This window comes from Labrus bergylta, chromosome 10, assembly GCF_963930695.1.
Source record: "Labrus bergylta chromosome 10, fLabBer1.1, whole genome shotgun sequence".
Classification (NCBI taxonomy): Eukaryota; Metazoa; Chordata; class Actinopteri; order Labriformes; family Labridae; genus Labrus; species Labrus bergylta.
In genome coordinates this window covers 23,837,590-23,851,323 of record NC_089204.1, presented here as the reverse complement: position 1 = coordinate 23,851,323, position 13,734 = coordinate 23,837,590, and the positions used below count along the sequence as shown (strand labels likewise).

General features: G+C 40.0%; 1 protein-coding gene across 2 annotated transcripts; it reads left to right on the top strand.

The window, feature by feature from the left end:
* Positions 1-68: 68 nt before the first annotated feature.
* On the top strand, positions 69-13,532 carry zfand4 (zinc finger, AN1-type domain 4). 2 transcript variants are annotated; one of them, XM_020648109.3, is made up of 10 exons: positions 69-396; positions 2,235-2,549; positions 4,187-4,262; positions 5,335-5,402; positions 5,535-5,721; positions 6,030-6,180; positions 6,387-7,619; positions 8,362-8,416; positions 11,539-11,656; positions 12,438-13,532. In XM_020648109.3, exons 2-10 carry the CDS (start codon positions 2,366-2,368, stop codon positions 12,571-12,573), a joined length of 2,208 nt encoding a protein of 735 aa, XP_020503765.2. In that variant the 5' UTR covers positions 69-396; positions 2,235-2,365; the 3' UTR covers positions 12,574-13,532. The 2 variants fall into 2 exon arrangements, with proteins under 2 accessions (XP_020503765.2, XP_020503764.2); XM_020648108.3 differs by having other exon boundaries at positions 69-402.
* Positions 13,533-13,734: the final 202 nt, after the last annotated feature.

Here is a 13,734-nt window from a genome sequence, read left to right as displayed (position 1 = left end):
CCACATAATTCTCCCTCACCGCTGATTGGTTCGATTGTCCATCAGTCAAACGAATTCACAAAAGTGTCGTTTGACAGGTACGAGGATGTCGCAAACAAGGGCACCACGGCCACCGTCTGCGATGGACCGTCTTGTGTGTTTTGTTTAGTTTTTTGTTTTTTTTAGGGATTTAACGTGATGAAATGCGTCTTATATTTAAACTTAACGGTAAACTCGTCGGCTACGCAGGACGGGAACAGACTAAAAAAAAAAAATCATTTTAAATGTAGCCTAGCAGCCTGCTAGCCGTTCACCCGAAAAAGGAAGTCATTGTTTGAGTTGTAGGCTAACATGGCAACCGAAGCTAATGCTAGCAGCGTTGGGTAGATCAGCTTCACGACCGTATTATTGCAGAAGGTACTGGTAGGTAATCTTTATCAGTAATATACTGACGTCATCTAATGTTTTGAATTACCTTGGCATAATTGTGATGTTTATTTTACGCTTATGTGACCTTTCCTTGCTAACATTAGCCCGTTTGCATCTCCATTCATCACTGTTGTCAGGCAGCTAGTTAACCTAGCCTCTTCGTGTCTTTATGCTGAACTAACACATCCTTCTGCTGAATGGATGCGACCAACCATATTTATATATACATATATTTATAGGTTAAAAGTTTCTATTGCTAGTCTGTACCTTAACTTGACGATATAGCTGTTTTTCTTCAGACAATGGTTGGTTATGGCACCTGTGAGGTCTTTAAATGGGTTTATCTCAGGCCTCTCATTGTAGAGACATCAACCAGCAAGTGGTATGAGAGGTAACTTTATATCACCTGCCAGGTACAATAGAAGAAACCTGTCTGTCTGTTTGAAAGCCCTGAGCAGCATCTTGTGAAAAGGGGGTGGAATATACTCTGAGAAATCAAATACAAGCCTAGTTCATCTCATATTTCTGTGACCTAAGAACAGCAAGTTGAACTTAAATGACCTCAAAAACATGAGTATGCATGTACCCAGAACACACAAAATCTGAGCACATAACTGTAGAGCAGGGACGGGCAACTTTGGTCACTGCAAGGGGCCACATTCATTTAATTCTCACTGCCAGGGGGCCAATTTGTAGAATACAAAAAACGATTACAGTCGCTTATGTCTCAAATTTATTTCAACATATACCAGTGAGCAAATACTATTATGGACATATTTCTGGTTTTCACTATTTCATGGCAGATTTTGTCATGTTTTTCTTTATGTTTCCAATTAATTGATATGTCAAAATTGACCTGAGGGCCACGTTGAGGGTTGATGGGGGCCGCATGTCGCCGGTTGCCCACCCCTGCTGTAGAGTCTTGAAAAGTCTTTCACACTAACACACAGAAAAGGTTAAGACTCTAAAACATTGAACAGTGTTTTATTGTCACACAAACACCTTTTTTTTAAATTCTTTTTTTGGTAAATTATACCTTGTTTAATTTGATTGACCTATTCTTGTCCCTAAAAAAAAAAAGAAAATCACTAGACACTGTCCATTTTGCATCTTACATTTATGCCAGTCTGCCATATAATATTAAATTGCCGGTGTGTCAGGTGACATAAGAGGCTTTTAGTCAAAGGCTGTGGTCAGGCATAGGACACCTCATAATAGCAACAGGCTTACGTGGCACACCTGATCTTTCAGAGTTTTGGCCAAGGACTTGAGTACTGCTCTGAATGTTTAATGAAGGTTTGTGCATGTCTGCTGTCACTTATACATGCACTTCAAAACAATTGTGTCTGAAGCTAAAAAAAAATAAAAAAAAACTACATGGTGGTCTCAGTTTTACCTGTGTGTTACTTTGTTTGTCCTGTTTGTGGCATTACACATTTCTGTTAAGGGGTGTACAACTCCAATGTAATTCTGTTATCATGTGCCGATATCCTACTGTCATAATGGAATTAAATATAAAGTGTATATCTCATCGAAATAGAGGGTTTCTTACCCATAAAGATATTTCAAAGTAATCAAGTAGAAACCTGGGAGTGATTGAATGGTTGCTCGGTTAGTGCATGCATGTGTATCAAATAATCCCTTGCCTAATCAAGGCTGGTATTGTATACTTTGTGAATGCCAAGATTTCTTACTCGTATAAAAATGTTGTGCATAGCGAATATCACAATCACAAAAAAGTATGGACCAAAGTGAAGCACGTTAACTTTGGATTGCAGGGTCTTAAGCTAATCAAACCTTCTAAAACATTGTGTGTCTGTTGACAGCTTATGTGGATCCTGCATAATGTGCGACGGTCGTGAAGCCAGTGAGCAGTGCCTGTCCCTCTCTCCCTCATCGTGGGCTGGCCCTCCAGTTTAACTATCTCCCCACGAAGTCTCTCCTCTGAGCTGCCAACATGACCGACAGGAAGGAGCCCCCCTTTTTCAACGACGACAGTGTTGGAGCCTTTCAATATAAGCTCCCGTTCTATGACACTATGGAGCTCTTCATAGAGACACTGACAGGGACCTGTTTTGAGCTACGTGTGCTGCCCTTTGAGGCTGTCATTTCAGTCAAGGCGAAGATCCAGAGGCTTGAAGGTACAGAGCTCATTTACATGTAGTTTGCATGGTTAGCTTGCCATACAGGAAGAGTGTCCAACTATAACTTAGGCAGTCTATTACACTAAATGTGATAAAGCCAATTAAGTTATTTGATAGGCTGGTACGGTAAGAGGACAGTGCAGCTACATTTTTATTTACATCGTGTCATTTGATTTAACTCTTGTTTAGTATATTCACTCTCCAGAGTTGTACTGCTTTGTATTCAACTTCCCTGTGGAGTCATTTTTACACAACTTATTCTTCTTATCAAATTTTTTTTTTAGACAAGAGACAATTACCAGGCTTAATGTGCTTGAAGAAAAAAAAAGCCTAAATCAAAAAAAGCATTCTCACACATTTACAGCACTTAAACTAACTAACAGATATTTTTATGTTCCATGTTATCGAAAAATGACTTAAAAGCCCACTCTTCTAACCCAATCAGAGAGAGACCACTGCCCAAATTGCACAAATACATTGGCATCCGTTTGGTACTAAAAGTTGCCATCGTACATGTGAAAATGTTAAATTAAAATCAGTTTTTATTTGAAGTTAAATTGGTTGTCTGTTGGTGCAACAACCGTTTCCAATCCATTGTAGGTTTTCCTGATGAGAAATTCAAAGTTGAAGCACTACAGAACTTAGAAGTCATGTGTAACTGCACATGAAGTCATGTGTAACTGCACATGCAAAATTATATGAAAAGGTCAGGCCACTTTGTAAAATGCAACAGTCCCACATTACAAGTCTATTTATCAACACATCTTTGAACACACTTGTTGCCTCTCAAGTAAAGCAGCGTGGGTATTGAAAATAAAAAACCTATCAAGAGCTTAGTTAAGGATTTTAGAATTTAGATTGTGTTGGAATTAATTTAAATAACCCAACAAGTATGGTAATAGTCACTTACTCGAAGTGACTCAATTTCTTTCCTTTTATTTCCTTGTATTTGGTCCTCCTTAAGGTGGCTTTTTTGTAGATAAAGATGATTTTCATAGAATACTTTATTTTCCACTTCAGTTTTGGTCAAAAAGATCTCTCTGTGCTTCATGTGTGAGGAGGTGTGTCTGAGAGCCTGCGTCATAGTGATGGAGCAATACCACTTCGCTCTGAAACGAGTCCACTGCTCACTCACTAACACTGGCTCACCTCCAGCATCATGTGGGCTCAGAGAGATGCCTGACTACGCACACACTCCCTCTATACCAAGCAGAAAGTCTAGAGAGCCTTTCAATTTACTAGCTGTCATCCCTCAACTGGAGTCTTGTTATTTTGACCTCATTGCAGTAATATGCATTTATATCGACTTATGATAGGCCAACCTCATGTATTTGGGGCTTTTAGCTGTAAGGGTTAGCTTTACAATACAATAGTGTGTTCAAAATGTTGCAACATGTATTTTTTACTTTCCACGATATAAGCGGTCAATGCTTGTGTTCTGTGATTTTCACCTTTTCAGCATTTACATAGTTTTGTCTTTAGGGGGCAGAAAAGAATCATCTTTGGTGCTGTTTGGATGCATTTGTTGTTAGCATTCCTTTCTTGCCTGTCCGTCAGATTAATGAAATGTGTACAGCCTTCTCAACTTCGGTTGTTTTTTCTCTTCTCCCACCCTTTACCCCCTGTCTTTAAAGGTATCCCTGTTGCCCAGCAACACCTTATCTGGAACAATCTTGAGCTGGATGATGAACATTGCCTACATGACTATGGGTATATTTTCTTTCACAACTCCCCATCAAATAATCCTTGTTAGAGCAATTACTAGCAATATGTAAAAAATATAACACAAAAAACAAGCTGTGTACAATTGGCATAAATTGTCTTTAGATTTTTTTTGTGTTGATCTTGTCTTTATTTGTTTTAACTTGTGTTACCTGAGCCTCAGATGCAAAACTAGAAATCATAGGCTCCGATCAGAGACAGTGAGTGCTGTTGTCAAAGAGGCTTCTTAATCCAGGATTTTTAAAGCCAATTAGCGCTTTTTGTGCTGTTTATGTTTGTATAAACCCATTTCAGAACAGCATCTCTTTGCTGTCTAACTTTTGTAGAGGAGCACACGGAACACCTGCAGTTCAAAACACTCAAATCAGGGATTAAATGTCTTAAAATGGGATGAAAAGTGTAATATGTATCATTTTTTGCAACAAAGGTTGGTTGAAATTTAAAACATGTGATTTAAGTTCACATAAAAGCATGGTTAGACTAAGGACAGGTGATCTGATGGTCTCCTAGCAACAAAGTAAAGAAGAAAAAGAAAAAAAGCAGCAGGCAAATGGTGGGCTTCAACAAAACAAGCAGCAGAGTGTGCTTCACATTTTTCAGCCTGCCACGAGCAGTGTTTCTGATCAGAACCATACTGGTCATATTAAGAGAGCTCGCCCCTATTCTCATGTCAGTTTATGAAATGCAGAGCCAACAGTGCTCTGCTGGCTGCAGATGGGGGTATTGTTATGAATGCTTGTCACTTAATTTTCCACATGAACAGCCTCTGGTGAGATCTTGCCCGCCTATCACACTGCAGCACTCTTTTGAAGTTGTAGAAGCAGAGGAGTAGAGCAGGCAATGAAACATCTGTTCACATTAAGCAAATGTTCAAATGGATCTCCCAGCATATGGATCGGCGTGCTGTTTACTTTAGATCAGAGCCACAGAAGTAAAGCTTTTTACTCTTAATGTAAATATGATGACCACTTATTTTCTTCTCTCCCTTTAGACTTGCATCCACATGAGTTGTAATAATGTTGACTTATTCTGCTCTATTGATCTGTGTTTGTGTTTGCAGCATTGCAGAGGGCTGTACTTTAAAACTGATCTTGGCTATGAGGGCCGGCCCAATTAACACCAGGAGAGGTGAGGAAAGAAAAAAGAACTGTACATGCTCATGATAACCGGACAGCTGTAAGTTGTCACTGCATTAAACTTCATTACTTTTTATATTGGGTAATTAAAATATACTGCTATCCTCCTTCATTCTTATGTCAGTAACACTGGAGGATCCCATCAAAGATGTGGCTGACCTGATGGAGAGCACAAAAGAGGAGGGCTCAGAAAAAACCCTGTCTAACAAGCAGGTCACATTTGTGGTCTATCGTGAGGGCGACCAGCTGAACTTCTTCCGGGTTGTTGACAGAGGAGATGGCACCCTGACTCCTCTGTCTGAATCTCTGAGGTTTTAATTTATTTTAAATTTATACAATAATGTATTTGTTGCCCATCCAAATTCTGTACCTAGTTATCTAAATGGAAATGTACCATTAGTTTAATTACATTGGTGTGGTGTAATTATATAATGATTTAGCCAGTTGAGTACTTAACATTGTTTATTCATTGGTTATGTATTGTTGTGAGGCTTATTTCATGACCATTGCAGCAACGAGTGTTTGAGAGTGAGCAAAGCCTGTGAAGAGGCTGCCATTAAGCAGACAGCTTGGCATGATCAGTAAAGGGAAGTGTGTTTCTGTCTCTCATCTTTTCTAGTGGTGGTTCGCTGTACAATGTGTGTGCAGAGGAGGAAGAGGAAGCAGCGACTTCTTCGGCAGCAGCTCAGCACAGCCTTGAGAGCTCCATCACAATGAACAAAATGAAGCAACTCAAGGCTAAGATGGAGGACATGAACCTCAGCAAGAAGGTCGGAAGACTCTTGGATCACAGACACTTGTTGTACACACAATATTGTTTGTTATGCAACTTTGTTAAATGGAGTCGTGCCACTCAAAAAAACACAGTAGAAGTAGCTCAAATCAAGTAATACGATACAACAAAATATATAAAACTGAATATCTCGAAGGATACTATCTCGTAATCTGACTGTCTGTCTTTGTCTGTGTCCTTCAGCCGAAGAAGCCGACAAAGCTTAAACCAAGGCCACCCGTCAGCCCTCATCCCTGCGGTGGCTCTCTAGGACCACCCAGCACGCGACACCATCATCGCCTCTTTCGTTCGCTCGCTCAGATCAACACGCCCTGGCAGTCAAATGCACAACTACCTCCAATCCCAGATCATAAATGCATAGACCCCTTTCCCCCCTCTGCTGCTGCTGCTACTGCTTCAACCTCTGCGCACTTGTCCATCCCCAGAAGACCCCCTCCTTCTTTCTCCTCGCCTTCTTGTTATATGCTTCAGGAGGAGGAGCCATGGGAAACATCCCCCCCATTTGCAAAAATCCGGCCCCCTCCTAAAATATCCCAGTGCGACATCGGCAGCACCAGGTTAATGAGGGACTGCGTGTACCCTCAGCTCCCTCCACTGTGTATCCGGGGGACACCTGAGGCCACCTTCGACCCTGCTGAACCAGCGGAGGGGGCGGTGGGGCTGGGTTTGTTGGAGGAAGCAGCTGGGCTTTTGGTCCCGTCACAACCCGGAGCTCAGTTTGGGGAAGTATCAGACCCACTGAGTCTGGATGTGTCCACACAGCCAGAGGGAGGCTGCCAGTCCCTCGCGGTTGGGGCCCAGCGCCAGCTACCGCTCTCCCCCTCCCCCCTGAGTACTTGGACACTGGGAACTAGTGAAACTCTCACCAGCAGACCTGATAGGACTCAGCTCGGCACATCATTTCACATCTGCCCTCCCTCTCCGCTGCCCACCTCCACCTCACCATCCACTTCTACCAGACCGCTGCCTCAGCCTTTTGATTCCACTTTCTCCTGTTTACAGCCCAACCTTCAAGCACAAGTGAGACCAGGGGCTACGTCCCCTCACCCCTTCATCTCCTCATCAGTTTATCCTCCACGCTTTCGTGGTGTTAAAGTGGAGTCACCTGGCAGGAGGCCAGAGCTTATCTCCAAAAGGGAAGCAAGAGGCATCACTCAGATGGCCAACCAAGCCTGTAAGGAGCCACTGGGGTCCCTGAACAACTCTGAGCTTTTGGCTTCTCTCTCCACGAGGGCTACAGACAGCATGGATGGCCTCGAAGAGAGTCTGGGACTTTCACTGATAGTTCCTCCTGCCACAGCCTCAGGACAGGGCGGACTCGGCTCCGGGCTGCCATCCATCCAAACTAACTTGCTCCTTCAGGATGATCTCCTCAGACAAATGTCACCGTTGCACCGAGCAGCAGCCTCTTACATGGTGAGTACGGATAGATGTCAATTTTTGCTGCTGAGGCTGTATTTTTGGAATCCTTTTCAGAGCTCTATCTGTCTTGAGGTATTCATTCAAGTCATCAAACAACAAATTCAGCAAACAATGTTCACTTAAATTTGAGTAGCCAAGTTACTGCAAGAAATGTATTAATGCTAATCCAGTCCTATCGATGTACTTAAAATTAGAGAAGTGGTCTATTTGAAATTCTTCTTTCTGTAATTGTCACAGCAATATCTTGATATGACATTTGCTATTTATTTCCACATGACAAGCTAAGATCTCTTATCAGGTAAACTGATTTACCGGTGTCCTGGTGTACCAAAAACATTGAAAAGGAATTAAAATGAGTAGTTTTGAAAAACTCATCCATTGTGTTAAATACTATTTGAGATTTCATGCACAACTAATTATCATGCTTGGATCATTTTTGCGATTCAACTCATCACTCATGTGAGAGAATTATTAGTCATGATATCATAACATTATCAGGTTTGCACAGATAAGCTAATAGTTTATCCCAAACATAGAAGAAAGCACATGCACACAATGTATCAGTGAGAAGAGAAATGACCTGCACATTGCCTTCCAGTTTATCTTTTTTTTTGTTTAAATGCTGATGTTAAACTTCATGTGCCTCTAAAACTTTTACCTCTTCTTAAGATAAAGCGCTGCAATATTTTTCATTGATTTTCTGTTAAAATATTTCATATTGCTGTTATTTTCTCAGGCCACCAACACTCTTGCATCAGCTGGGGGAGTCATGACTTCATTTGGGAGAATAGGTAAGAAAGATGCACAAAAACAGGGGTTATGTTTTCAGGAAGTACTGGCATTCACAGATAATAATGCAGTGTGACAAACAATTCTGAACTATAATGCAGTTCGTCAAATAAGCAGTGGCATTCAGAGAAGACGCTGTTGTGTGAAAGCCTTCGGTGCATGTTGTAAGAGAGCTACAACAAAGCACCGCAAGGAATTTAAATATTCATTAATGCTACAACTGCAGAAGCAGCACACACAACAGAAGGCGCCAGGCTTACACACAAGAACACTCATTTATTTATGTTAACCACTGATATGCTTGGACTGTATAGACCATAGAACAAGCTGTTCTCAATTTTCTTGAATTACTTCATGAGTATCCCTGTCAGATTTTATCCACAGGCTGAGAATTTTATTGGTTAATGAAGTGTTTACTGCAAACATCATAACACAATCCAATAAACATGTATGACTTTTCTAGAAATCTCCATTTTTAAACTGCATCTTATCAGAGTTGTTCAAGAAATAGATAATGTATATATAATATTTTGGTTTGGGCTAAATATATTTGAAAGGGCTTCCAAATAATCTGTCTGAGACAGGTCTGCCGACTCTGGCGTTCATGCCTATATGAGTTTTTAAAAAGATTAATTAACTCCTGGAGCTTTTTTTTTTTGTAATCCTGTTTGAACTCACAGAGTCTGTTTATTAAGAATGAACTATGAAATGTTCTCATCTACATAGTACTTAATTCAGATTTCTTTCTCCCACGGCAGTAATTACAACTCTTGTTCTCTTTGCTGTTTGTGTTTGCTGGATTTACACACCTACACTTTGGCAGTTTCTCCTTTTCTTCCATTTAGACGCCCTAAAGTGCTGTGACGTTTATGAGGGAAGACTCAGAAAATATTTTCTCTATTTTCTGTGGGGTTCATGTGTGGACTCTGAAGGGGCCACTCAAAGACAGTCATTTCAGAGTCCACTCTGTTATTGTCCTGACCGTGTTGTTATTTTGAGTAGTGACTCATCCCTCCACTGTGAGGTTGCGTGAACACTTGATGTCTGTCTATATTTGACAGCATTCATGGTTTTCTTAACCAGGACATGCATAACTTTAGTTTAAAAGCATCCTAAAAGCATGACTCACTACCATCATGTTAAACTGTAAGTATTGTGTTGGCCACTCCTAAGTAGTTGTAGTCATATTTGGCCCTCAATGGCCTCCTGAGTACTTTGTTTATAAGCTGTTTTTCTGATTTCTGCGGTTTAATCAAAACAGAACTGAACTTTGCTCTTTCTGGTCACAAAGAAACTGAAAGCACAGAATTTGTTTGCACAGTTTGTGATGCATCTCAGTATTTTGTCTGTGCTGCTAAGCACGGGTTCTCAATATGATGTTTGCACAGCGTGTAGGTAAATACAAGCGTTCCTAATTAATCTACAAAAGTCTACATCAGAGGAAACCAATACCCGTTTAGGTAACTCTTTATTTTAACAGCCAACAGTTTTCCTAAGAAACCCCAGAGGTTTCTGGGAAGGAACTAAGTAATGTGTTACCTATTATAGGGGAAATAGAAACGGTGTTTAGTTTGAGAGGTTTTCAATTTTAAATGATTGATAAATTACTCATAAGTTTAGCATTTTTCCATGTAGAAATGTTTCCCAGTTTCATCGAGTTCCTCAAAGTTCTCTCAAAGAATATTTTCCTGTGAAATAAATCACATTTGAATTGGTCTGAGATGTAGAACTGCTCTCAACAGAAACCCGTTGTTCTCCACGTACATCAGCGTTCACAAACATCTCGATGTGCTCCACCTTCCGCTTTCATTGGTGACTGATCTGCAGAGCAACATAAACAAAACAGATTCAGCTTTTTCTCTCTCTGTGCTCCATGTCTCTGCAATGCTGCTGTGCACATAAATCATCCCTATACAGATCCTTAAATAAACTCTAGTTGGCATAATGCCTAATAAGATGCCATTCAGTTAGAAGTATAGAAAAGGAAAATCTGAAATCTGCCTTGGTCTGAGTATAACTGAACCCTGCATGGTCTGTAGGGTAGGATTATCACCAGTTGACATAAACCTCTGCTCCCTGACTTATGTTTTGTACATTTTAGTTCAGATGGCAACACCTGAACTTTCCTGAAGAGGACACGTATAACTGACAACATCTTCACTGTACTACTGTTTACCTAGTAATAGATTTTAAGTCCTGGCAGTTTTTTTAAGATAGTTTTATCATTGAGGGTATATTTTATTTTTATATCTTAGAATACCTATAATGAAAACCCTCTCCCTGTGTGTGTTACAAATGGTTATGTAATAATGACAAAACAAAGTAAACAGGTGAATACTGATACTCTAGTCATGTCCAGATCTTTAATGTGTATAGCGTTTTGTGTTTATGTATCACTGCAGGAGTCTTCACTTTTGGCAGTTGTTAATCAGGCAGCTGGGGTGTGGTCAGACCTAAAATACCTTAGAGTACTGAACTCAGACGGCTGGAAATGAATCCATTCGTGACTCTGTTAAATATAAGCACGATGTTCCAATTTAAACGAGACAAGAAGACATTTCTACTGTGTGAACACTTGGAATCTTATCATCCACTGGCAAGCGTGGATATTTATGATTAGACTGTGGAAGAAGCACAAGAAAAGTCTTACTGTACAAAATCCTCCAACTTGTTTTTTTTTTTACCTTTTGTTAAAGAAATGATATAAATATAATAAAGACACACTTTTGTCCGGTTGGTTCTTAGGAATGATTAAATAATCAGGCTCTGACCTGCATGTTTTATATCTAAGTGCATCACAGTCATTTCCTTTCTTTGTCTTAGTTTCTTTCGATCATAGGAAATGGCTCTAACAAGCAGTTATGAAAGATTCCTGATGACCTCTCACCATTTTTCACATGTTTTTTAGTTTTTAGTTTTGTTTCTAGTTTACAACTTCTTGGAGGACTTAACAGACAATCTTTATATTACTGTTATGCAACATTTATAACTCGGCTTATGTTTTTGCATTCCAATTGACTTAAAACTGTAATACCAAAGCAAACTTTTTGTTTTCACTGCATTGTAAATAACCCCACACTAGCTTGTGTAAAATCAATAAAAATGTTGTTTCCTCTGCTCTCAGGCACACCAACATACCACCTACCTCCAGTCAAAGCTCCCAAAGGCAGCAAGAAGAAGAGCTCAAAGCACTGCTTCCTCTGCGGCAGGAAGACTGGCCTGGCCACCAGCTACGAGTGCAGGTACAAGTGCCTCCAGCGTTTCCAGCTGTGCTCACTCTCTCTCTCACCTGCTGCCTGACTCCTAATGATATCTCTTCCTTTTTGTCATTCCTTTCCTGAAAGCACACCTTTTAGTAGAAATTGGTCTTTTCACAGCTCATCATTTTGTGTCTCAGCACCTCTCCAGTGAAAACACGTCGCTTTTCGCTGCTTGTCTGCCACAAATGATTAACGTTGTCAAAGTTTCTCCCACCAACATCAATCTGGATCACGCCTCTGTCTCTTGAGGCCTTGTCCAGCGTGCACACACTCAATCTGATGCAACAGTGTGTAACTATAATCTCTCAACACACCAGCCCCTTGAAGTAGTGGAACCATTAAAGCAGAGGCCCCCGACTGTGTTCAAAAGACTTCAGTGATACCAGTTTCGTCAAATGGCAAAGATCTGTGATTAAATGACTCATATAATTTACTCAATATCGCTCTTACTAAATTAAATAATTTGGACATCTGCTCTTTTGGCTAATGGTTTGATAAACATAGAAAGATTGAAGCACAAAAAGGGAGGCTTTCAGTCTGAGTAAATGTCCCTACAGAGGAGTTAAAAGGAGAAGAAGGTATTGTGACATTCTCACTCAGCTGGATAGCTCGAAGGTGAAGCAGAGTTTGTTTTTGTCATACTGAAACTGAAAGTTTTCATCTACTTACAGGCAAGGTCTCTTGAGGAACAAGCTCTAAGTAAAGTCACATTTCAAGGCTTTGTTTTGGCATACATACTAACATTTTTTTTTAAATCTTTCAGGTGTGGTCACAACTTCTGTGCCACCCACCGATACGCAGAGACACACGACTGCACATTTGACTACAAGAGTGCCGGGCGTCGATTTCTGCAAGAAAGCAACCCTCTTATCAGTGCTCCCAAGCTGCCTAAGATCTGAACCCTACACCGCTCACCTCTGTGAAGGGACAGCCTGGAGAACCACAGGTTTGAATTGACTGAATGGTAGAATTTCTGCAATGTGACTTTTCTAGCTGAAAGAAGGAACTTATTCACCACTGTGTGCTCTTTTTTAAAATCTGCCAAGTTTGCTTAAAATTCCAATAAGATATTCTGAAAAAGCCAAGTGTGAACAAACAAGAGACGACTGAAAAAGGCACAGAGTTTCTTCTCACCTTTTGTCAATGTGAAGATGTTTATCTTGTTTTAATCCGTTACCTTTTTGTTTTCCTTTCGCCTAAAAACAAAAAGACCCTCTGCATGTATGTAGGTAGGTTTTGCAAAATATATCTGCTGCATGTTCAGACATCTTTTTTTAATTTTTTCAGCCTGTTTTTTTATTTCCCTTCAAAAGGACTGCTTGTGACATTTCATTGGACAAGTCTTTGACAGATGCACTTTAGAACTATCATATTTATACATTTGACTGTCTTTATTGTGTGGGGATCGGGGGAAGGATACTTATATTTCTATGTTTGTCTTATGAAGTGTTTATGCTGTTGTCGTCATGATTTTTTTTAAATAGTCTTTCTTACATGGGCACATACCAATTGACAACACTAATGAAGAACAATACACCCACCACATATTCATGAAATACTTAATATTTATTAATAAATACTACTTATTTAAATTCAAGGTTGGTTTTGAAATAGCAAGTATGCAACGTGTTTAGGTATGAATGTCAGTTTTAATGTGTATCCTATGAAGTAAACTGTATTAGGAATTTTGGGGAGGGGAGGGTAATGGTATTTATGATGTGTCTTTAAATACGTTGGTTGCCATAAAAAAAAAAAAAAATTTGTAAGTCTTTTTTATTGCTCAGCTGTTGCAAAAAAAACGTAAAATGCTGTTCTAGTATCTACAAGGGTTTGATCTAATAAAGTTTCTTTCCGAACATCTCAGACTTGTTTTATATGTTTATACCCAACACCTGTATGATAACAGTTCCTGTCCACTGATTATTGTGACTGCAGTAATTTCCTTTTTCTCCACCGTGCTCTCAATTCTTGCTGTTCCTCATTATTTGCCCACTTGATGTTTGAGCTCTCCTGCGGCGCTCCTCTAATAGTTCTCGTATTTCTGTGAAGTAAATGAGAAA